The 23,092-nt window shown below is 45.0% G+C and overlaps 2 protein-coding genes across 4 annotated transcripts; one reads left to right on the top strand and one right to left on the bottom strand.

Moving 5' to 3' along the window:
- Window positions 1-719: 719 nt before the first annotated feature.
- LOC123450807 (amino acid transporter AVT1C-like) lies at window positions 720-8,150 on the top strand. Its single transcript, XM_045127892.1, has 10 exons — window positions 720-942; window positions 998-1,090; window positions 1,192-1,406; window positions 1,494-1,517; window positions 1,609-1,789; window positions 2,027-2,246; window positions 2,356-2,491; window positions 2,584-2,746; window positions 2,852-2,895; window positions 7,977-8,150. Exons 1-10 carry the CDS (start codon window positions 720-722, stop codon window positions 8,148-8,150), a joined length of 1,473 nt encoding a protein of 490 aa, XP_044983827.1.
- A 3,295-nt stretch (window positions 8,151-11,445) lies between these two features.
- On the bottom strand, window positions 11,446-22,010 carry LOC123449699 (pentatricopeptide repeat-containing protein At1g76280). Of its 3 annotated transcripts, XM_045127008.1 has the most exons (14): window positions 21,803-22,010; window positions 21,251-21,444; window positions 21,047-21,154; window positions 19,903-20,079; window positions 19,047-19,467; window positions 18,792-18,928; window positions 17,671-17,766; window positions 14,794-14,973; window positions 14,229-14,456; window positions 12,970-13,113; window positions 12,643-12,831; window positions 12,397-12,516; window positions 11,895-12,316; window positions 11,446-11,803 (listed from the first exon to the last, which is right to left on the bottom strand). In XM_045127008.1, the coding sequence occupies exons 1-13, from the start codon at window positions 21,993-21,995 to the stop codon at window positions 11,906-11,908; spliced, it is 2,598 nt and encodes an 865-aa protein (XP_044982943.1). In that variant the 5' UTR covers window positions 21,996-22,010; the 3' UTR covers window positions 11,446-11,803; window positions 11,895-11,905. The 3 variants fall into 3 exon arrangements, with proteins under 3 accessions (XP_044982943.1, XP_044982944.1, XP_044982942.1); XM_045127009.1 differs by having other exon boundaries at window positions 11,446-12,316; window positions 19,071-19,467; XM_045127007.1 differs by having other exon boundaries at window positions 11,446-12,316.
- Window positions 22,011-23,092: the final 1,082 nt, after the last annotated feature.

Below are 23,092 nucleotides of genomic sequence, written 5' to 3' on the forward strand. Positions count from 1 at the left end.
ATGTGTCCTGGAGCGATAATCTGACCGACCAGTGCTAACCACTGGATTAGTCTAATTACTACACGTTATACTATGTATTAGTCTCTACTATTAAAGCAGGATCGAACGTCGTGATGGTTCAACCAGCTGGATGGTTCGACCTCCCAGCGATCCCACCTCCCACATAAAAAAAATCGACAAGCGATCCCACCTCCCACGTAAAGAAAATCGGCTCCCAGCGAGACTATTAACCAGAAAGAAAAAAACCATCTCGCAAGAACCATCCCACCTCTCCCAGCGAGACTATTAACCAGAAGAAAAAAACCATCTCGCAAGAACCTCTCGTAGCCCAAACCCCGTCTCTCTGCCTCGCCTCGCCTCTCCCGTATCGGCGGCGGTTCAAACCAGCGGGATCCGCCCCCCGCCGCCGTGGTCTCCGCCGCCGCCGCTCCCCTCGATCCATCGGCCGCGCCTGATCCCGCGGGATTCGCCCCCCGCTGGCGGCAACGTCGTAAGTTTCGGGCGGAGCCCCCCCCCCCCCCCCGCGCCTCAAACCGTCACTTCGTGCCCTGATCTGATCTGTTCCGAGCCGTCATGGCGGCCGGCGGGGCGTCGGCGCAGCTGTCCACGGGGTTCTACTCGAGCTCGTGCCCGGTTGCGTTGGGCGCAGTCGCGTCGGTGGTGCAGTCGGCCGTGGCGAACGAGCCGCGCATGGGCGATCTGATCTGTTCCGAGCCGTCATGGCGGCCGGCGGGGCGTCGGCGCAACTGTCCACGAGGCTCGCCTTCTTCCTACTACTCAAGCGCCGCCCACGGATAGGCGATGGCTTCACCCGCGTCAACGAGGTCGAGGAGTCCCTTGATCCAACCCTCGACCTCGTCGGTGTCGACAGCCTCGCCCGTCTCGATGGGGTCGGTTACTCGATCTCCATCATCCATCTCATCTCCGGCGAGTACGATATCGGTGTCGACGTCGCGTCGGAGAAGAACAACACGTGCTCATCGCTAGCTTGTGTGAGTTTTTTGGTCAACATCGTCGTGCCTGAAATCCAACTACATTGAGCTCCCACCGCCATCCTCCAAGTGTAGCAGTGGACAATCTGTCATCAACGGTACATATATCCACTCGATTCATCTCAATTTGTTTTCCCATAGTTCAAATCATGGAGTACTCTAATTTTTTCTGTTGTAATGTTTCTTTTCATTACTTCAGGTCTCAATGTCTTGTGCCGTGTTGGAATTCTCACTACGTGTTTTGGAATCAAACAAGCGGGATGGTTAAGCCTCCTCCTCCTTCCTTTGTTGGGAGGATGTTCATGCTACACCGGTTTGCTTCTCAAGAGATGCATAGACAGCTCGCCAACCATTGAAACATACCCCGATATCGGACGAGCCGCTTTCGGTATCCCGGGTCGAGTATTTGTATCGGTATGTGTATTTACCTATTGTCCACCTAATTGTACAGATTTAGCAAAATTCACATCACTCATATTGCTGCTCATGTTTCTTTTGCAGGTTGTCCTTTATCTAGAACTTTATGTAAGTGTTCTGTCTCTGAATACTGGTACTACTGTGTTTGGAAAACGTTTAGTTTTTTGCATATCTGATGTAACTTGCTACTTATTTATAGGCATGCTGCGTGGAGTACATCACACTGCTAGGAGACAGCTTGTCTTCAGTGTTTCCTTCTGCGCATTTAGCTTTTACCGGCATCTACTTGAACTCTCATAACCTGTTCGCGATATCAATGGCTTTGGCAATTCTCCCATCAGTCTGGCTCAGAAATCTCAGTCTCCTCTCCTATCTTTCTGGTGAGTACTACTAATTTGAATCTTTAGAATAAATTTTGTATTGTTCATAAACAATTTTTTGCAACGATGTCAATACTAGCATCGCCACTTATTCTCCCGATTCTCCCTGATTCTAATCATCCATAGCAACGTTAGATTGCTACCAACAGTAGTTAATACTTGCATATTGCCTCCCCCTCCTAATCTTTGAACGTGTGATGTATCCTTCATGACCCTTCTTCTTCTGAAATTTCGCAGCTGGAGGCGTGGTTGCAACCCTAACAGTCATTGTGTGCCTGTTTTGGGTTGATATTGGCGATGGAGTTGGGTTCCACCCTTCTGGTAGTGCGCTGAACCTGACCCACCTTCCAGTGGCACTTGGTTTGTATGGATACTGCTTCTCAGGGCACTTGGTTTTCGCAAATATATACTCATCAATGAAGGAGCGCTCGCAGTTCCCTTTTGTCCTCCTGTTCTGGTAAGGTTCTGAACTTGACAAATGAAACGCTACAGTACCATACTATGCTCTGCTTCTGCAGTTATTTGTTTTGCTACATGCTAACATGTGCTATTCTCCACCGTTTCAACTTTATAGTGGTCACAATTGTGTACTCTGGGGTCGTGGCCACAGGGTTTCTGATGTTCGGCGAGTCCACGATGTCGCAATTCACACTGAACATGCCACAACAGTATGTTCCCTCCAAGATCGCCATTTGGATGACGGTATGATTAACCAAACCCACAGATAGTTATTCCACTTCTATCAAAATAAGCATACAAGTGCTCATTCCCACATTTGATCCCTTTGGTTTCAGATTGTGAATCCATACACCAAATATGCCTTGACGATGACACTGGTTGCCTTGTCGATAGAGGAGGCTTTGCCTAAAAAGATGCAAAATTACGTTGCAGGAATGTGTGTTAGGACAGTTCTTGTCCTCTCAACTGTCGTCGTGGCTCTATCTTTTCCATACTTTGGTACTTGTCACTTGCTTCTATTTTTTTCCATAATAGCAGTTCACTAAATTTACCCCCAAAACTTCATGCATTCTAATGCCTTGGCCTTCTCCATTTGAATTGCAGCCTTGGTGATGGCATTGCTTGGATCTGTCTTCACAATGCTTGCGGTGAGTGCCTGCAATTATGCAGCTATTAACTAAAGAGGTTGTTGCGAATCTTCCCTTGTTGAGTCTTTCAAATGATTTTTTAAAGTCCCCTTTCTTTTCACTCATCAGAGTGGATATATAATGTATAATATATGCCATTCTTCCTGCCGTCGTATTCCGTGTTAAACGATTTCACGTGGTTTGTCAATATGCAAGAACGAGCAAGTTTACATGACATCAGTACTTCTGGTTTCAATTCCATAGCAAATTCTATTTGTTGGTGTGTGCGTGTCGTAGAAGCTTAGCTCCGGTTCTTCGATCCACCTCTAGGTGTCTGCTACGATCTGTCTTAGTGTGTTGTTGTTCCAGTTTCAGTCTCTTCATGATATGTAGTGTGTGTGTGTGTGTGTGTGTGTTGTGCGTGTGTGTCGTCGTTGGTGGATGGTTGCTTTTCTGCAGCATCTGTAGGGGTTGCCTGTTGTCCCTGGGGATCTGGCCTTGGCGAGGTGCAACATATCAAAGGGCCCTTGCCATGACAACCTTGTGTGGTTGTTTTTTCTCTCTAGATCCCCGATTTTTGCGGGCGTGTGGTCGAGTGTTGTAACCTTTGCAATCATCCTGGGATAAACAAATTTTGTTTCCGTCCAAGTTCTATGCGTTTTTACATAACTGGAACCTTATGATTTTATGAATTGTTACGTTCCTTGTGCTGTGTCTAAATGCCTGTGATATCTGTTGCTTGATGCCACCACCACTGAGATGAACATCCTTGACAACTGCCTGAAATATGTTTTCTGCTCTGAATTTTGTTGAAGTTGTAGAGCTGATTGAAATAACACCTCGTGTATGTTGTATGCTTGGGGAACTGCCATACGGATAATCATGTGAAATTCTTCTCCAAATGATCTCAAACAGGTTCTATTGTACGTTAAATTGTTGTAAGATCATGTGTTTCCCTTCTTGCAAGGCTCCTAGGCCCAAGCCTTTCTCCTGTTGATCTTCATCAGCAGGACTGTGGATTTGCTCCGGCGGGCTGGTGGCGTGAAGGAGAATCCTGGTGCCTCAGCTTCGGCGGGCTTCGATCCTCTTTGATTTTAAAATTTTATAAGTTCAGTTTAGATTTAGTATTATTCCACCTATTTTTGCATGGACAATGTGTGTGGTGCTTAAACTACCACTATGTGAAATTCATAGGCATTGTGAGGACATAGAGAATGGATTCGGTTTTGATTCTTTTTTTCAGGTTTCAGAGATGTTACTTGCTACACCCACACACTTGAAAAACTTACACTTGGCAGTCCAAATTAAGCAACAAACTTTATTACTGGTCATCTAAAAATTCAGTGACAACTGCTGACACCCAAAGCTTCATTTTTAGTAGAGATAGTAGATGAAGAAGATGACAGCTCTACCTTTATGACTAAAACAAGAACTTTCTCACCAAGAAAAACGCACACATAACTAGGGCATACCTACAGGAGGTCCTAAGGCACGCATCACACATTCACAAGAGATATAGAGCTGACATTTTAGATTAGCACTAGCATATTGGTATGTGGTGTGTGTTTTAGCATATTAGTACTAGCATACCTGCAGAACGTCCTAATTTTCTTCAGTTCTATACAAATTTCTTTTGGCATGTGGTGTGGACAAGATCCTAAAATATTGTACAGTACTATATAATCTCTTTCCAGGTTTTTGAAACTTGCAGTCTTCTGTTGAATTTTGCATTTTGGTTGACCTGTACTACATTTATTATTGTTGTCATCCTATAATTATATCACATTTTGATCGTGTACGGGCAAATTCATCTGGATTTCATAGCCACACTGATTCAAGTTATACTTAAATGGTGGATTTTTTTTTGCTAGGTACGAACCAGGTGTAGATGCACTAGAGGAGGGAGAGGAGTTCCAGTTTGATCTGGAGGCTTACAACTATTCCCAAGCATTTGTATTGGAATTCGATGAGCTGAAAGATAGCAAAATATATTTATGAGTTGACAGAATACACCAATTGCTACGATACACTCTACTCTTCCTTTTGTGATTTGGTGTTCCATATTTTTGGAATCGAGTAATTCTCGTAAATATAACAAGCGTAGTATTTTGTATCTGAGAAATGTTTTGGATTCATTTATTTTTGTACGTTGCATTTTTGGTCAGCCCTTTTTCTATATCAATGTTGCATTTGGTTAGCCTCTTCAATATTTCAAATAATGAATGGATAAAGAAGTATTCTCCTTCGTTTGTTACTGTCTAGAAGTCATATGGTACCAGTGAATCATGTTTTTGACTCTTCTTTTCTGCGCATGAGGATCTTAAAGATATATGTCACACATAAGGTGTTATATGTTCTCGTTGTAACACACAAACAATTTCCTTTCAAATTATACTGAATGTGCATCCTTCTTGCAGCATTTTAGAAATATAAATATGTTTAGTTGTTTTCTTATCAAGTTAACCCCATGTAGGTACAAATTGTGGAAGATAGCTCAATATTCAATGTTTGAAAGATAGGTATTGGAAGTTAGGCCCACCGTGAACATTAATACATCTAGCATTAGTAAAATAGTAATATAAGTTTATTTGAAGACATCTGATTCATATTTGCTGGATTTCTTTCGGATGCTTGATGAAATATCTGAACCTGAATTTACTCATAAACTTACCTTCAATGTTAGACTCAATTATTACTAAATTTGGTCTTGACTATCCAAAGACAATTTCTCAAATCGGCCAACAATGGTTAATAGAAATTGTGTGTATTCCCAGTGACAACGCACGGGCATGTTTACTAGGCTGCATACATATGTGTCTTACAATCTATTTCTTTGATATTGTTCAGCTGTACTTTGGAAGGCAGATGTTAATGTTGGTTGGTTGGTTGCTCAAGAAGTCAAAAATGCTAAAATCTTGAGTTGTAGGGAGCATAGTCCTTTGCTTGAAGTTTGTGATGGACTGTATAACACTGACCGTTGAATCATTCCATCAGAATGAGACAAGAGCATTGCTAGAGGGTTCGGCAGAGAGTGAAAGCATATAGCTTTTCCGGTTCAAATATAATGTATTTTTTTATCCTTGATCGTACGGTCGTACCTATAGCATGATACAAGCCATTATTTTGAAAAGCCCGTGCAGTCGCACAACTTGGTGACTAGAGCAGCATTTTGAATATTGTAATGTATAATTCAAGTATCATCACATTTCGGTGTGTGGAATGTGCCCTTGCGTAAATCTTGATAGAAGCTACAAAACAATATCTTGAAATTTGATTGCATAGTATTAAATATCGATGTAAATTTTCATATCCCAAAATAGCCTTTCGCCCTGCTTTATAGGTAAAGCAACAGTCGAAAAAATACATGGTCGGACGATACAAGATTGTGAGGTAGTCCTCTTACAAAGCAGATTCTGATATATCCGGTACACATAGACGCACGCATCTACGCTATGTGCGTCAAGCACTAGACGAACTAAACACATCCACGCAAGGACAAGACACTTAACACTATTGGTTGCCCTTGACATTATCTTTATTAGGGATGGTCATCCTATGTTGGACAAGACACTTAACACTATTGTGCAAGGTGGAGGATGGGAAAGATAACATGGAGGATAAAGGATCGTGGAAGGAAGTAGAGTGTTGTGTCGAGAAGACGGATGAAAGAGGATGACGATGAGATGCATGTATCTACTGCTTTAGTATTATGAGATAACATCACATGTGAATAGTATCTACTGCTTTAGTATTATGAGATAACATCATATGTGAATAGTATCTACTGCTTTATTATTATGAGATAACATCACATGTGAATAGTCTATGAGTCATGTCACAGGACATTTTTTTGTGCACATGTTTTGTTAGCTCGTGACAACGCACAGGTACTATACTAGTATGATGTAAAGTACTCATTTCATTTTTATATATAAAGCCATAAATTTATATTACACGTATAAAGGAAAAATTTAATGTTTTTTAAATTAATGTTACAAGATAGCTTGTCTCTAAACCTGGGCATATCCCGGGTCGGGCCAGGCTTCGGGCCAAGCTTTACAAAGCCCGAACTGGAAATCCCAAGCCCGAGCCCAGCCCAACTCGGCCAAAAAACGCAAATTCAGGCCCGAGGCCGGCGCGAATGGACTTAAAAGGTGAATATCGGGCTGGCCTTCGTGTAAATTGCCATTTTTTGTAAGCCGAGCCCGGTCCGAACTGCTACCCAGGCCCGATTTTCAAGCCCGAGCCTGGCCCGAACACAAAGCCCGACCCGGCCTGGGTCGGGTCGTCGGGCCAGGCTACCCATGTCCAGATGTACTTGTCTCCTTATTAGTCGTGTAAATTAATATGTATTTTTCTCTCTCATGCACATCAAACCAATGATATCACTCCTGCATGCATGCAAGGGATAATTAATGTCATCATTTCTTACTCCCTCTGTCACGGTTCAGAAGGCGTGCTTGAAAATTCTTTAGAACCTAGGCGGTCATTGATTGGCTGTGGGATGAGCTGAAAAATAGCATTCACACTACCCATGTATTTAGAAGTAGTACAACGGGGGTACTAATTAGCTGCTAGGAGTAAATGTAATGCGTCCTAAACATTGTCTATTATGGAAATGCACGTAAATTTAACCTTGCCTTCTAAACTGTGACGGAGGGAGTAGTACTATGAGGCAAACACCATTAATATTGTGTGATTAGTGTTAGTGGCCTTGTATTTTTCAAAATTCTATGTGCAACCAAGGATGTATATTCTAAAAAAACTAAGTTACCATGATTGGATACGATTGTAAAAAACTATGATAACCACGTTTAATGGGTAGATATCACATCCGTAAGCTCCATCGGCCTCCGCCGCCTCAACTACGGGATGATCACCTTGGTCCCGGGGATCATTGGCGCCTCAGAGATTCGCCAGTTCTGTCCCATTACGGTGATCAACGTGATCTTCCGTATCCTCGCAAAGGGGTTCGTCAATAGGGTGACCCCTTTGGCCGATCGCCCCATCGCCGCCCTCATTAACTCCTCCCTATCCAGCCTGCTCTTGTTCATTATGAGCTTCTATAGCTTGCACGAAACCATCTGTGGCTCCTTGAGCAGGTACGGATCCGGAGGGCCGCAGGGCTACCTCTGGATCCGGAGGAGGATTTCGAGAAGGAGGAGGTGGTGAAGGAGGAAAAGGAGAAGGAGCAGGAGCTGACGGAGGAGGCGTTGCCGCTGGGTGTGAGGGAGAAGGCGTCGACGATGGAGGAGGGCATGGATCTGTGGGCTTAGCAACAGGTCATCCTAAACTCCATCCGCTCGGAGTCGGCTATGGAAGCTAGGCGTCTTCGTTGGTAGGAGATGGAGGCAGCGCAAGCGGCTCGGGCTGAGCAAGTCATCTCCGACGACAACGAATAGCAAGATAGTAAGTAATACATATGATATCTATTATACATGACATTGTATGGATCTAGAGATTGAAATAGAGGAGAGTTGGATGTGAACCAACAGATTTAAGACATGATCGGTCAGTGTCCGCGTATGAGTTCGCAGGCGTTTAAATGGTCGTATTTACAAGTTACACCTATAAGTGATCTATTCCTAGACGAACACGTGGAATGACGATCAGATATCCATGACCGTACAAGAACGCTCAGCACGTACAAATTGGTCTGCCTAGGGAGATCGGAAGGAAAGTATCCAGTGCTCCGAGCCTTGGAATATTTCCAGTGTTTCAATGTTATAAAACATTTTTAAATGTTTCAAGATATTCCGAAAAAAGTTATAATCATTCACAAGAAATGTCCTAAAATTTCAGGACCAAAATTAAAATGTACATGGAGAAAAAAAAAAGTCTAGATCTGAATAGTGTCAATTTGCTTTTGTCTATTCATGTTAGATTTTACATTTTTGTTTCTTAATGTTTGTTTTGAGCTTGGACCTGAAATTTTTAAGGCTTATAGCCACATCCATTGTTAACATCCACAATGTTTTCTGAATTTTTTAAAACATTAAAAAAAATACTTTCTTAACATTGGAGTACCGGTGGTACCCAAGGCTGGGAGCACCGGAGCTCCAGCAGGCGGAGTCGACGGCGATGCAGGACTTGAGGTGCGCCGACGCAACCGCCGTGTGCAGGGGTAGCAGCGTCTCCGGCGCCGCCGCCACCGATCTGATCTGCAGGAATTGAATTGAACACGATGTAAATAAACGGAAACACACACCCACGCCCATTGATCCATCCATCTACGGGACGTGTCTGCGGAGGAGTACACGGGTGGCTGGTGCTGGGGAGCGTGACGGGAGGGAGCGAGCCGAGGCCACGGCCGGCGAGCGGCGTCGGGCGGAGGGCCGACCTCGCGACGTGTGCCAAAGACGCCATTTCTTTAACTCTCCTTCGGACGTGCGGCGTGTGGGTGAAGGGTTAGAGCATCTATACCCGGACCCATCCGTCTCAAACGCCTGACACAGTCCGGTCATAAAAACACGGTTCAATCCGACCCTTTAAAGGGTTTCAAACGAATGGACTGACCGACATCTCACATGTTCAGTCTAAATATGGACCGGATATGGACACGTCAAGGCATGCCCGTCTGGCCCGTACTGGGCCGTGTTGGTCCGCATCGAAGCCACATATATTCGTCTCTATTCGCTCATCAAACCAAACCCTAGCCACCTCAATCCATTCTCTTTCACTCCCATCCGCCATCCAAGCTCACCTCCGGCGATCTTCGACCTTCTCCGACATGTTGGACAGCATATTTGAGTCCTTCAGCTTCAGATCTATCGACCACGAGCTCATCCCACGCGGCCCCGAGGAGGAAATGGTTGTCCGGCTTTCGCTCCGCCGTTCCCGGGAGGCGGCAACACTCTGACTAGCAGCGTCGGGACAGCCGATGCCTGGATCCGGTGTTGCTGCCTCACCACAGACGGTGCGATCCGTCTGGCGTCCGAACGTCGTGGCGAACGCGCAACCCCTCTGTTGGCGTGTCGAGGACGCACCCTGGCGTCCTCGAACGCTAACATGACGAGGCTTGCCCGTCATGCGAGGCAGCAGGCGCAGGAGGCGGCGGAGACCCAAGCGATGGTGGAAGTTGGAGAGGTGGAGTCACACTCTCCGACGCCCAGTATAATGCAAGGGTGTGGGCGCCGCAACCGCGTCGTGGTGGACATCGTCTCCTTCCAGGAAGGATCCGTCATCGACCTGACGTCCACCGACACCGTCCGGGTTACAGACTCCGACGAGGAAAAGTAAGGCATGGGAGACGGCGGGAGATCGACTCATGTGAGCCGGCTAGTATACCATGTCCTACTCTACCTCGCCGACGACCGGACTGGCACTACGAGGAGCGTAGCCGGCCGCCAGAAATGGGCACGGTGGAGTCGGACAAGCTCCACTTAGTATTAGGTTTACGTTGCATGTAATAATATGGATTTAAGGTTTTTAATTTAAGATGTCCAATTGTAGAATGCATTATTTGAGACGTGACAGATCAGTGTCTGGGCGCGTTTGCAGGCGTTTGAGGGGTCGGAATTGCTAAATCCGGCGGTAGATGCTCTTAGCTATAAGACATTCACTTTTACTCATAGATGTAGATGCATCTATTGTATATATACATATTTTAGAAAGTTTAAAAAATCAAGACAAAATCATGCGTGTACATTTGAACATTATATGTTCGTTCACAAAGTTTTGATGAAAAAAAAGACATTTTTGTGGCTTTTGCAAAAAAGACATTTTTTTTATGCTTGATCATAACTATTCACAAGACAATTTTTTATCTTCTTATACATGTCACAAAGATGTTCTTTCTTGCAAAATTTTGTGTGCGAACATAAAACATCCGGATGTACAGGCGGAATTATGGTTTGAAATGTTTTAACATTTTAAAATATATTTATATAGTTTTTATAATAGGTGTATTTACATCTAGGAGCCAAAACACCATTCCCATTAACTATCTGAAAATCAACAACAAAAAAGGCACATGCATTGTCATTTGCCCCAAAACGCACATACATTTATACTTGGCATACCGCAAAAAAGAGTCACATGTTATACGTATATTTGTAATTGGCATAGCCAAAAAAAACTAAAATATGTTTCTTTTTTCACAAAAGAAGACTTGAGTACCGCTCAGCGTGAGCCGTTACTATCTGAAAAAACAAAAGGAAGTAAGAACTTGAGCTGTTTCTGGTCGTCGTCACCAACCCATTGGCCATAGCATATACTCCCTCCGTCCTAAAATAAGTGTCTTATCTTTATACTAGCTCTATTACAAAATTATATTAAGGTTAAGACACTTATTTAAAGACGAAGAAAATAATATATATGCACGAATGGATAATGTGTTCACAATGAATAGTACTCCCTTCATTTCGTTTTTAAATATAAATCCTTTTAGAGATTTCAATACGACCTACATTTAGATTCACTTATTTTGCTCTGAACGTAGTTCATATTAAAATCCTTAAAAAAAACTTATACTCCAGTATTTAGCAACAGAGGGAGTAGCATCATGAACTTGTAAAATCAGAAGAAACCGAACAAACACGTTTGGTCTATTCACTACTGAGAGCAGGCAGAGAAAAATTAAGACAGTTTTCTTACCCAATACTTGTACGGAGTACAAACTTATTGCATGGGCATTGATATACATACAATCCCACGAGTCACACTGTATATACATACAATCACATTCCGGAAAAAGGCCCCTGTTCACTTGAAGCAACACGGTTCTGGGGAGAAAATCAATGAAAAAAATAATGCATCGAGTGGATGTGAGTTCCATGTGATTTAATCTTCGTCGACATCAACTCTCATGCAAAATTAGTGATCCTTGACAGCTGCTATTGGCTTCAAGAGCAAGTCAAAACACGGCGAAGGATGCGGGGGAGGTGCTAGCCCGGTGAATGATGCCAAGAACTTCATCACCAGCAATTGACTGGCCTCAAAAAACATGTAAGCACCACACAACAGACTGATATTGACCTATCTCCTCAATCGGTTTAAAGTTAAACAAGACTGATACTTACCGGCACAAGTTTCATGACATGTCCGGTCTCTTGTTAGCATCGTAAGAGGATGCCAGCCTCCTCGCCCAGGGACTGTCCTCAGGAGACCAGGATATGCCGGAACCCATTGTCACGCACCACCTCAGGTTCAGTAAGGCTGCGGTGCTACATTCTCCGCTTGCTTCGAATGTCCTAATGATCTTCAATTCAGCATCTGGATCTTCGCTGAGGATTATATCCTCTAAAGCTGCTCCTTTCTCCTTGAGAATGCTTGCGTCCAAGGATATCATTCTCATACTGAGGACTTGCAATGCCTCGAGTGCGGTGTTGTACAGTTCTTGATCCACGTAGGCACAGAAGGTGTACCAAAGCGTTGATTCATCGGGTTGAATCTTTGCTCTGTGAATACACTCAACAATGTATTCAACAACATGAATATTACCCTGTCAAGAATGACCAAACATGAGTTTCACTTCGACATCATTTCGGGATGACGAGTTGAAAAATTATATCCTAGACATACTTTTGCATTCGCTTCTGAGAGTATTGTGTTGAAAATCCCGACGTCGGGTTGAATTCCTTCAGTTATGCACAAGTCCAGCAGATCCAGTGCCCCCTCAAAATCCTCTTTTGCTAATACAACCTTTCATGGAAAAACATGACATCAGACTCAAGCAAATGGGGCCCAAAAATTCAAATTAACTAAAGGAAGGAATTAGCAGTGCATTACACGGTGAGTAGTAACGGCACTGAAATTAACTAGCCTTACCTTCAGGAGAGATGTGAAAGTCAAAACCGTAGGACAGCAGCCATCTCGGAACATCAAGGACAACAAAGCGCCAGCTGATTTGATACACGGCAACAATTTGCAGCACTCTATCATGATATTATAAATGGAAGTATTGGTTGGGAGACCACATGATCTCATGATCTTGAAGGTTCTTATTGCCTTAGGTGTCTGCAAACCAGAAAGAGGTTTGTCGAATTCAACAACTTTCATTATACACAGATAAAGCATAAAAAATTGCTTGCAAGAAAAACTGAACCCAGTTCATCATTTCGTATAACAAAATGGTAAAAGGACATAGATCCTTACTTCCTTTGCTTTAACCAAAGCATGCAACACAATGCCGTAGAGATCACTCTTCTGATAAGGATCCATGTTCCATAAAACATTCTCAGCAACATTCAAGTACCTCAGCATTTCCTCTATCATTCCCTCGGCTCCAAAGGCTCGTATCTGAAATAATATAAAGACGTAAATTAAAATACCAAGACTTTCGATGCATGCTATCATTGTAAGAAGTATCGAATATCATACTGAGATGTGACAAGTGATCTTAGCAATCTAAACAAGAAGTTTGACAATTATCATGGTGATATTTCAAGCCAGTGAGGTCTTGGGGTGTGACTAACCAAATGATCCAATGGGAATATGCAATTCCTATTGGATCATTAACACACAAGCAATGTTGTGAATCCCATTCATTGCGAAGTGCTTCCTAGTCTCCTAGACTAGGCTAGTGCACCCATATTATCACGTGAAGTCCAACCTCACATCACATGCAAATGACCAAGACATCCTATTCAGATAGATTAAAACTTGGCTTCCCTTTTTAAAGCATTATAAATCTAACAGAATAGGCACTGTAACTCAGATTAGACACTGAGAACGCTGGTACGACAGGATAACATATGCTGATGTGTGCTACTTTGAACAGATCGTACAAGCCATAGTACAGACTTAATGAAGCAACTCCTTTCATGGACAGTCATCGCCAACAAACAACAAGGAACAACATATTTCGAATCAGCCTAGAGCATGATGAGAGTAATGTGACAAAGCCATAAAACGTCGCTGTTTCTAAACAGAATGGTTACACACCTATGCGTTGCATCCTTAACCCCTACCGGCGCCAGGTGCCAACTCTCTTGATAGACCAATTTTTCATATGAAAAGGGAAAGGAAACAAGAAAATGTGAACTCCCTGTTTCCTAATGACCGTAGCAGAGGTCCTGTAGCTAGCATATTAAAAAATTCATTACCACCCACAGAAGTCAATTACTAGGAGTTCCACAAAAAAAGGGCATGTTTTCTTGCAATAATATTACAAGTGATATGCCTCTTCACGCTTAACTGTAGACGAAAAAAAGATGAAGGTCTGTATATATACTTCCTCCGTTCCTAAATATAAGTCTTTTTAGAGATTTCACTAGTGACTACATACAGGGTAAAATGAGTGAATCTATATTTTAAAATATGTCTACATACATCCGTATGTAATCCATAGTGAAACCTCTAAGAAGACTTATATTTAGGAACGGAAGGACTAGGAAGTAGTGAAGTAAACATACCAAGTTCTTCATAGACACAAAACTATGTCGAATCTCATGGTTTAACATGTCCGTCTCAATTATGCTTATCCTTTTGGAAACATCGGCATGTGATAGCATATTTCCTTCTTCATAAGGAACATTGACATTGCCAAACAGAGAAAACATAATTTCGTAGGTCCAGATATGTGGCTTCAAATCCAAGCGTCTCATTTTCGCTAGTATGCGGAGAGCTCTTTCTGGTTCATTCTACAAAAATAATAAGAGGAGATTTAGTTTGAATTTCTGTACAATCAGCAAACTCAGGTGCACTGACAACTAAAGAAAAATTATTTGTCGGTGGTTCTAATTTCTATACATACAATCAGCAAACTCAGGTGCACTGACAACTAAAGAAAAATTATTGTCGTTGGTATGACAAAGAGCACCAACTATTTGAGACAGGAAAAGACGAAGATTATTGATAAACCATACATCAGCCTATAAGTACTCTTAGCATGAATGACCAAGCTGAAATTAAGATGACAGGAGGTAGGGACACAAATATGGCATGATAGACAATCTCTTTCCAAAGGCAATAAATTACCATAATGTCACAACCAGAAAGAAAAGCATTAAAAGCATGTATATACTCCGGTTGTATATCTGAAATTCTTCCCAAGAAGTGTTCAGCCAGATCCAACTGTAAGCTTTTGCTCTGGTCAACGGAGAGCGCAACGAGTGTACTGTCGTAAGGCTTGATACCTCTTCTATCCATCACTTCAATCTGGAATGCACGAGAATATAAATATAGTAGCATTAGTAGCTTTAATCAAGAGTTTCTAAATAGTGATTAGCAGTCGCAATAGGACAGGTACAGTTCAGGTTTTTTTCGAGAAAACGCAGAGAGTGCGTTTCTTTGTATTGAAAAGGTAGAAAGTCAGTCTCAGAGGAGACGGTTACAACAGATTACACGCAATTCAGTGGACATCCCAGGATGGGGGCAAAACTACCCTAAGCCCCTTGTCCCCAGCTCTAGCCCAACATCTCATCTCATCTTTGATCCCCTCCGCGAGCTCGGGAAGCGACGGAGTGGCTTGATCAAATACACACGCATTCCTATATTTCCAGATCATCCATGGGACTAGCAGTGTGGTGGACCTCAGCGCCTTGCGGAGTGATGGTGGTGTTGCATCTCTCGCCCTGATCCACCAGTCCTGAATGGAGGTATCTTGCTCCGGTGCGGGGGCTGGTAGGCGCAGCCAGGAAAGAGCCTCATGCCAGGCTTGCCGCGAGAAGGGGCATGCCAGTAGCAGGTGGTGAATGGTCTCTGGCTCCTGATCGCAAAGCAGGCATCGCGTGTGGTGAGGTAGGCCGCGGCGGGCGAGTCTGTCCGCGGTCCAGCATCGGTCTAGGCTCACCAGCCAATGGAAAAACTTGACCTTCGGCGGAGCCCATCCCTTCCAGATTAGCTTCCAGGAGTGGCAAGCGAGGGATCCGTGGAAGGTGGCCTGATAGCATGATCGCGCCGAGTAGTCTCCATTAGCAGTCCATTTCCAGACGAGCCTGTCTGGCTCGGCGGACAGGGCGGTGTGCGTGACGCGTTGCCATGTCGTCAAGTATTGGCCAATCTCTTGCAGCCCCACTACACCGCGGATGTCTCGAGCCCACGCGTTGCCGGCGAGTCCATCCGCCACCGTCCGCACCCTCCTCCTGTTCTTGGGAATGCATCGGTACAGCATGGGAGCTAGCTCGCTGATCGACTGCCCATGCAGCCATCTGTCTTCCCAGAACAGTGCCGTGCGGCCATCGCCGAGCACCATGAAGGTGGAGGCATAGAAGAGGCCGAGCTCCTCACTGGAGAACTGCAGGTCCATACCTTTCCAGGCCCTGTCGACGTCCGTCTTAGATAGCCAGAGCCACCGCAGCCTAAGTGCTAGCCCAGTCCGCTCCAAATCTCGGATGCCCAGCCCTCCCAGAGCGAGGGGCCGGCTGACCGTGCGCCAGTTAACATGACAATGCCCTCCCTGAGCAGCCGCACGGCCAGCCCAGAGGAAGCCGCGCTGTATCTTCTCTAGTTGTTTCAGGGTCTTCTTCGGAGGTGTCAGGGTGAGCATCTGGTGGATTGGGATTGCGCTGAGGACCGATCTGACCAATGCCAACCTCCCAGCTTTGTTCATGAGCCATGCTTTCCATGTCGGGAGGCGGCCAGCCACAGCATCGACTAGCGGCTGCATCTGAGCTGGCGTGGGTCGTCGGGTGGTGAGCGGAATGCCCAGGTAGGTGATGGGCAGGGTCGCCGCCTGGCAGCCCAATGCCTCGATCAGGGCATCGCTCTCCTCGTCGCCGTGTAGGGTCGTGGCCGAGCTCTTGCCATAGTTTACCCGCAAGCCCGACGCGGCCTCGAAGATGCCTAGGATGCCCTTCACCGCGAGCACCTCCTCCATCTCAGCATGGCAAAACAGCATCACGTCGTCGGCGTAGAGCGAAACGGCCGGAACAGTGCGTCGGGGGTGCAGCCGCCGGAGTATGCCGGCCTGGAGAGCCCGATGCATGAGGCGGCCCAGCGCGTCGACAGCGAGGACGAATAGCTGCGGTGATGTGGAGTCCCCTTGACGCAGCCCGCGACGGTGCCAAATCGAGGGGCCAGGCACGCCATTGAGCATGACCCGCGTGCTGGCCGAGGAGAGTAGTATGGCTATCCACTCCCTGAACCTGTCCCCAAACCCATATTGGCGCAACATCTCGAAGAGGAACGGCCAAGATATGGAGTCGAAAGCCCGAGTGAGATCGAGCTTGAGCATGATGCACGGGGCGCCCAAGTGGTGAAGCATCCGGAGAGACTGCCGGACTAGCATGAAGTTGTCGTGGAGGGAGCGGCCGGCAATGAATGCGTTCTGGTTGCGGCTGACTAGGTTGTCCAGCTTGGGGGCGATGCGCAATGATAGAACTTTGGCGAATAGCTTGGCCATGATGTGGATCAGGCAAATAGGCCGGTAGTCGCCCAGCTTTTGTGCATCCGCGCGCTTAGGCAGCAGGGTCAGGAGGGCTTGGTTGAGCTTAGCAAACCCTCTTCGACGCAGCAGGAATAGCTGGTCAAAGACATCCAGGATATCCTGCCTAATAATGCCCCAACAGGCCCGTAGGAACTCCGCGGAGAACCCGCCTGGCCCTGGTGCCTTATGCGCCGGCATGTGCTGCACCGCAGCCCAGATCTCCTCCGGGGTGAAGGGCGCATCCAGGCTGCCAAGGTCATCAGCCGTGACGAGCTGCTCGAGGTCCAGAGTGTGCTCACGGTCCACAGCAGTGCCCAACAGCCCGTCAAAGTTTACATAGCAGTTTCTATGCAGAGTAAGTAAAGAGTGATTAACATTACAATTACAATAGCTTCTAAAACATTCAGACAGTAGAGCATGTGCACAATCATATTTAACATGATATCCTTTCATGTAACTGGATATGTCATAAAATTTCGATAGCATACCACTTTGATGGCATGTCCAACTCCTTTTCCGGCCATCACACACTTGATAAAACCATCATATGTAAATCTTGATGGTCGCAATCCAATCTTGTTCATCTGAGAAGAAAGAATAACATTGAGCATAAACATCAAACTTCACTGGCATGAAACATGAAATTTCCACACTCCCCACCACCTTTTCCACTAACAGAAGCAGCAAATTAGTAAATAACTAAAATACTGCTCCCTCCCTCCCATAATATAAGAGCATTTTTTACACTAGTGTAGTGTCAAAAACGCTCTTATATTATGGGACGGAGGGAGTAGAATACTTGCTGGTATGCAATTCCACATGTCAGTTACTAATTTTAAATGAATTTAATTCTTCAACCGAGTTCATGCTCTATTTTTTAAGAGCGGCGTTTTGATGCTCCGGTGTATCTAGACCCAGGTAAACAGAAAAGTCGGGAAAAAATAGGAAACAAAAAAAAATATACATCAAAGATGAGAAACTCATGTAGGTGCTTGCAAATTTCTACGCTGAGATGACATCCAGGAGCTCGGTACAAAAAAAACAGAGCTAAAAAATGTCCAAAGTTGCAACGAAAATCGAGCTCCGCCTTTTTCTGTTACCGGCCGCCTGGGATGTCATCTCAGCACGAAAATTTGCAAGCACCTAGAAGAGTTCCGCATATATTATTTAACAATTTCAGAATTTTTTTGGTTGGTTTTCTTTTTGAATTTACTGTTCACATTGGGTGCATGCAAGTTCAGGATCAGCTTTGGATTTCCGCTGTTTTTGTGAATATCTTAAGAAAGTAAACCGAAAGCAAAAGATTACAGAAAGAAAGTATCAGTCCAACTGATATGACCTAGATGAAACAAGCACAACAGATGAAATCAATCATATAAGCCACTGGAAAGTTACCACAGTGATGTTCAACCAAGATTGATATGACCTAGATGAAACAGGTACAACAGATGAAATAAATCACATAGGCCACTGGAAAGTTACCACAGTGATGTTCAACCATCCAGAAGATTGATGCATTAAGAGAAGTGCTTAGGTAAAGACTTTAGCAAACAGAAAGACGGCAAGCCATAGTATAGATTAAGCCAACAAAAGACCACATACTGGTTACCTCTAGAAATAATTGCTCAGACAACTGGCAGTTGTCAAGGTACACGCATGCATGTATGATATCATTGAAAGCCCATCGCAAAACTTTCTTCACTGCAGTGGGTGCAGAACTCAATGTCTTTGGCATCCTCCGACTGTCTGGTTCAGAATTGTCACCAAGATTGTCAAGACTGAAAGTAAATAAGTTCTATAACTATCATTAAACTAAGTTTACAAGTATACTGCATAGCTTATGCAGTTGGAATGCAGAACAGACCATCAGAAACAAATGACACATAACTCTTCAATTGTTCATGTTTTGATGATTGAGTTTCCACCCGTAACAGCTCCGGCTGAGCATCAATCAAGCATTCTCCAGTTCCCATCTTCCCTTGAGATGGTGATGTCAGATCATAGTCCGATACAAGTTTGAGATGGTCTACTTCACGCAAAGCAGGTACAGGAATGTCTAATCTTGTCGATTGGCATCTCCTTTTAGAAGACACCCTCAGATGGTCAGTGTGTTCTCCAGCAAGGACTACCATACGCTGCAAGATATGATATGCAGATTGAAGGTCACCTAGTGTAGAGAAAGCCTTCACAAATTTCCTCTGAGTCACAATGCTTGGACTGTAATACCTAGTGCAGTCCTTCCATAAATCATGAACTGCAGACAAATTTCTCTGCAAAACTGCAACCTGAAAAGATACATCAATCAAGTAAAGTAAGCAAGCTAACGTATCCCAAGAAACGTGTGAAAATGTGACATACAACGTTACATGAAAAGGAATGTCTCAAGAGACGCCATAAACATAAAATACAGAAAAAGAAAAAGCATGTGACTGTTTCATAACAGAAGTAAAACAAACTAAAATCAACATGCAAGAGCTCCCAACAAAAAGGTCAGAAATTAAGTGATGGACCAGAAGGGAATACAAATTACAAATGTAGGCAAGCAGATGTTAATTCAGAAAATAAGGACCAAATAGTCCATAATGTCATGAATGATTATGTCTGCCCATAGTTGCAGCCGCAACAGGTAAGTTCTGGTACACTAGTACCTCTTCTCCAGATATGAAACTGAACTTCTGAAGATCATAAATAGGCAATATTGAACAATTGTTCATACAAACCTTCAGAAGCTCACAGAATGTTATTTCAGACTTCCCAAGAAGATGTTTCTCCATTATCTCTAGACAGCTCTCAGCATCATTCAGATTTCTGCTACAGGCACCCAAAAAGATGTTGAAAATCGGCAAAGTAGCATATGAGCATTCTTTTTCCACTAGAAGAGTGAGCAATTTAAGTGCCTACATCAGAAAGATGGTTGTCAACAACTTGAAGACTGCAAGGAGCTAACATGATCTCCTGCAAAAACTGATATGCTATAAGGCATTATTCAATAAGCAGGTAAACATATAACATAAGAGCAGAAGTGCAAGAAGAACTGCAAAGAGCATGTTAAAAAGAAACCAAAGATTAACGAAACAACATATTTTTCATCAAAAGGGTTCATATAAAAGATTAAACACAATAACAGATTACTTGCAGAAGGTACAACTTACTGTCCGGTTCCCTCTCCTACAACTATACTATATACAAACAATGAAAAAATCCACTTTGGCCCTGCTTTTCGTCTTCAACCTTCAAAACCTTCTAAAGGTGGGCTCTCAACTTCCAAGTTATACCAGCCACCTGACCCCCTTACAACATTTTGGAGCACTTTTAGATGACATGGATGCACTGCCGGATCGGTTAAGACCACCGCCTGGTCATACGAAAACAATGATTCCAGACAGTGACTCAGTGAGCGCTAAGGTTTACTTCTAGATGGTTTTGGAGTTTCAGCGTGGAAAGCAAATGACCGCCAAAGTTCAAGGTCTGCAAGTTAAGTTTTTTCTCTACAAACAATGGCTGCAGAGCCTGTCATGAGCGAGCATGAAAATATTTGTGGGGCTATTTAGGGTAAGGCATGAAATAATATAACCATTCATCAAGTACCCTTAAAAAAGGCCTTGTCTAATATTGAAGCTTCATTTTGTACAAAAGGATGAATACATCGGTATTGCATTTTGACTAGCTGGGAGCACTAAGAAATGGAAAGTTGGACAGCTTACAAAGAAGAAACAGTAAATTGGATGGTTCAAGTGTATATTAGTATATTACTACTACTGACCCTCTATTTGCAGCAGTTTCGAAACTGTATTTATATGATTGAACTCTCAAACAAGTTACAATGGCAAAAACTTCATTCGGTATATAAGAAATATCGCATACCTCCTTCGAATACCCTCCTTGGCTGAGTGCTCGAGTGACAGATCTGTAATGGCTTTTACTAATATCTATGCCCTTCACGTTCATGAGCTCCAATGTCTCCATAACAAACTATGCATATTGGAAAAAAATCAAAATGAGTACTAATCAAAATGACTATATTAAACTCCGTGCTCTAGGTAAAATATGGATCGACAGTAGATTTACCAAAGGATCGGGTGCTTCTGCACAGTACTCCAGTATATAAGAAAAATCTTCTGAAGTTAACGCTTCTTTGGTTTGTTGAAGATTCGAGAGCATAATGGATGCTCGCTGCCGATCACCTTTACGAAGAGCATTCACGATATCGGTTTGCATGAATCTCGAAGCCATACTAGTCTTCCACGTAAAATCATGATGCTCTGAAGTCACCAAAACATTGGTTAGTGGTTACACGCTGACACAAGGAACTACCTGCCTTACAGTACACAATCGGCGGGTATAATTCGAAATGGAGCATTTCATAATCAATTCAGCAACCATGGAGTGTCGAATTGGTGTGCCGATATATTTTCAAGTGGAGGTAAACCAGAGTCTACTGTCGGCTCACTGGCCTGAATTTGATCTGGTTTTAAAATACAGGGGTCCAGCCAACTATTTCTGTCGAGTGATAGCTTGCACGACTACTAGTATAGGGTCATCTAGGACCAACCTCACGGAATGAACCTAGCAATATGTCGATGGATTTGATTACCAGTCTAGCAAATCATGGATCCTTACCTAGAGAAGTGGAAATCATCCGAGCCCTGACGCCAGCCCAGAGGAGAGGCAGGCGATGGTGGCGGCTGGGAGGGAAGAATGGTTCGTCCCACGGAGGAAGGCATTGCTGGTTCTGGGAGCGAGACACGGACGGGGCTGCCGGCGGCGGGACGAGCGGCGCGGCGCGGCGGCCCGCCTGCCGGAGAGGCGACATGGGGACGTGATTCAGAGGCTCGATGCCGGGAGTGCTGGGGCCTGGACGTGGAGGAGGCAGGGGAGGTATAGGGCGCCGCACACGGAGACGTCGCCGGCGAGGCCGCGCCGGCGCGCACGGGCGTCACGGTGGACGGCCCCGCCCCAGCGCGGCGGACCCGACGACGGGAGGCAGTGAGTTCGGGGAGAGGAAGCCGCTCCGCTCGTGGGGGTGGTGCGGTGGAGGGCGGTGAGGCGGAGCAGTGAGCTCGGAGGCCGTGCGCGGAGAAGGTGAGCGGGAATGGTGGAGGACGTGCGGCACTGCGGCGGCGCTGGGAGGTCGGGAGAGATGCGAGGAGAGAGAGAGAGAGAGCGCTTTGGCATGGGCAGCCCGGTCTGACGGCCCAAGCCCAAAGCCCGACGGTGCGGGGGAGCTCGGCTCCAGTTTACGGCCTGAAAGGCTGATCAAAGCCCAAACTACCTAAAAATATACGAGAACACTTAAAAACAACCAACTGATTATTCACGAGCGTAAGCCGCCTCCAACATCCCGCCACGCGTTCCTCTTTGCTCGCTCATTCATTAGCATTTTATTTTCCTTATTTCTTCCTTCAGAAGCTGGACAACTCGTTCCTTTTCCTTCGTTTCTTCTTCTCTCACCACGTCGCACCACACACTAGTGCCAACGCCCGTCGTCGTTGCCTCACGCCGTTGCACCGCTGCTGCAAACAGCCATCACCATTGCAAGTCGGGTTCCCAAGGGACGGTGTTTTGCCGCAATCCATTTGCCGCTCACCCCGTGCTGCTATAGGCTAAGTTGGGAGGACGTTGCTCCCATGACCGACGGCGGAGCTGCGTTGCAGCACGCGATGCACGACGAGGTTGCTACCATGACCACGGCGGAGCTACGTTGCAACAGGCGATGCGCAACGAGGTTGTTGTCATGCCGACGGTGGAGCTGCGTTGGAGCGGGAGGGGCTACGAGCTGCTACCATGGATGGCGGTAGACTTATGCTGCGGCACGTGATGCTGCTACACGGGGACGATGAAACTGCGTTGCATCAGGAGAGAACTATGATTGCTACCATGGACGACGGCGGAGCTACGGGCGATGCTGCA

This window comes from Hordeum vulgare, chromosome 4H (assembly GCF_904849725.1).
Source record: "Hordeum vulgare subsp. vulgare chromosome 4H, MorexV3_pseudomolecules_assembly, whole genome shotgun sequence".
Classification (NCBI taxonomy): domain Eukaryota; kingdom Viridiplantae; phylum Streptophyta; class Magnoliopsida; order Poales; family Poaceae; genus Hordeum; species Hordeum vulgare.

Coding starts and splice junctions, on each gene's coding strand:
- LOC123450807 (XM_045127892.1), top strand. CDS start 720: ATGGCGGCCGGCGGGGCGTCGGCGCAACTGTCCACGAGGCTCGCCTTC. Junction 1,407..1,493: donor CGGGTCGAGTATTTGTATCG/GTATGTGTATTT, acceptor TTTCTTTTGCAG/GTTGTCCTTTATCTAGAACT. Junction 2,747..2,851: donor TCTATCTTTTCCATACTTTG/GTACTTGTCACT, acceptor TTTGAATTGCAG/CCTTGGTGATGGCATTGCTT.
- LOC123449699 (XM_045127008.1), bottom strand. CDS start 21,995: ATGTCGCCTCTCCGGCAGGCGGGCCGCCGCGCCGCGCCGCTCGTCCCG. Junction 20,080..21,046: donor AAGGAGGGTATTCGAAGGAG/GTATGCGATATT, acceptor TTTCTGATGTAG/GCACTTAAATTGCTCACTCT. Junction 12,832..12,969: donor CTTTGGTTAAAGCAAAGGAA/GTAAGGATCTAT, acceptor TCTGGTTTGCAG/ACACCTAAGGCAATAAGAAC.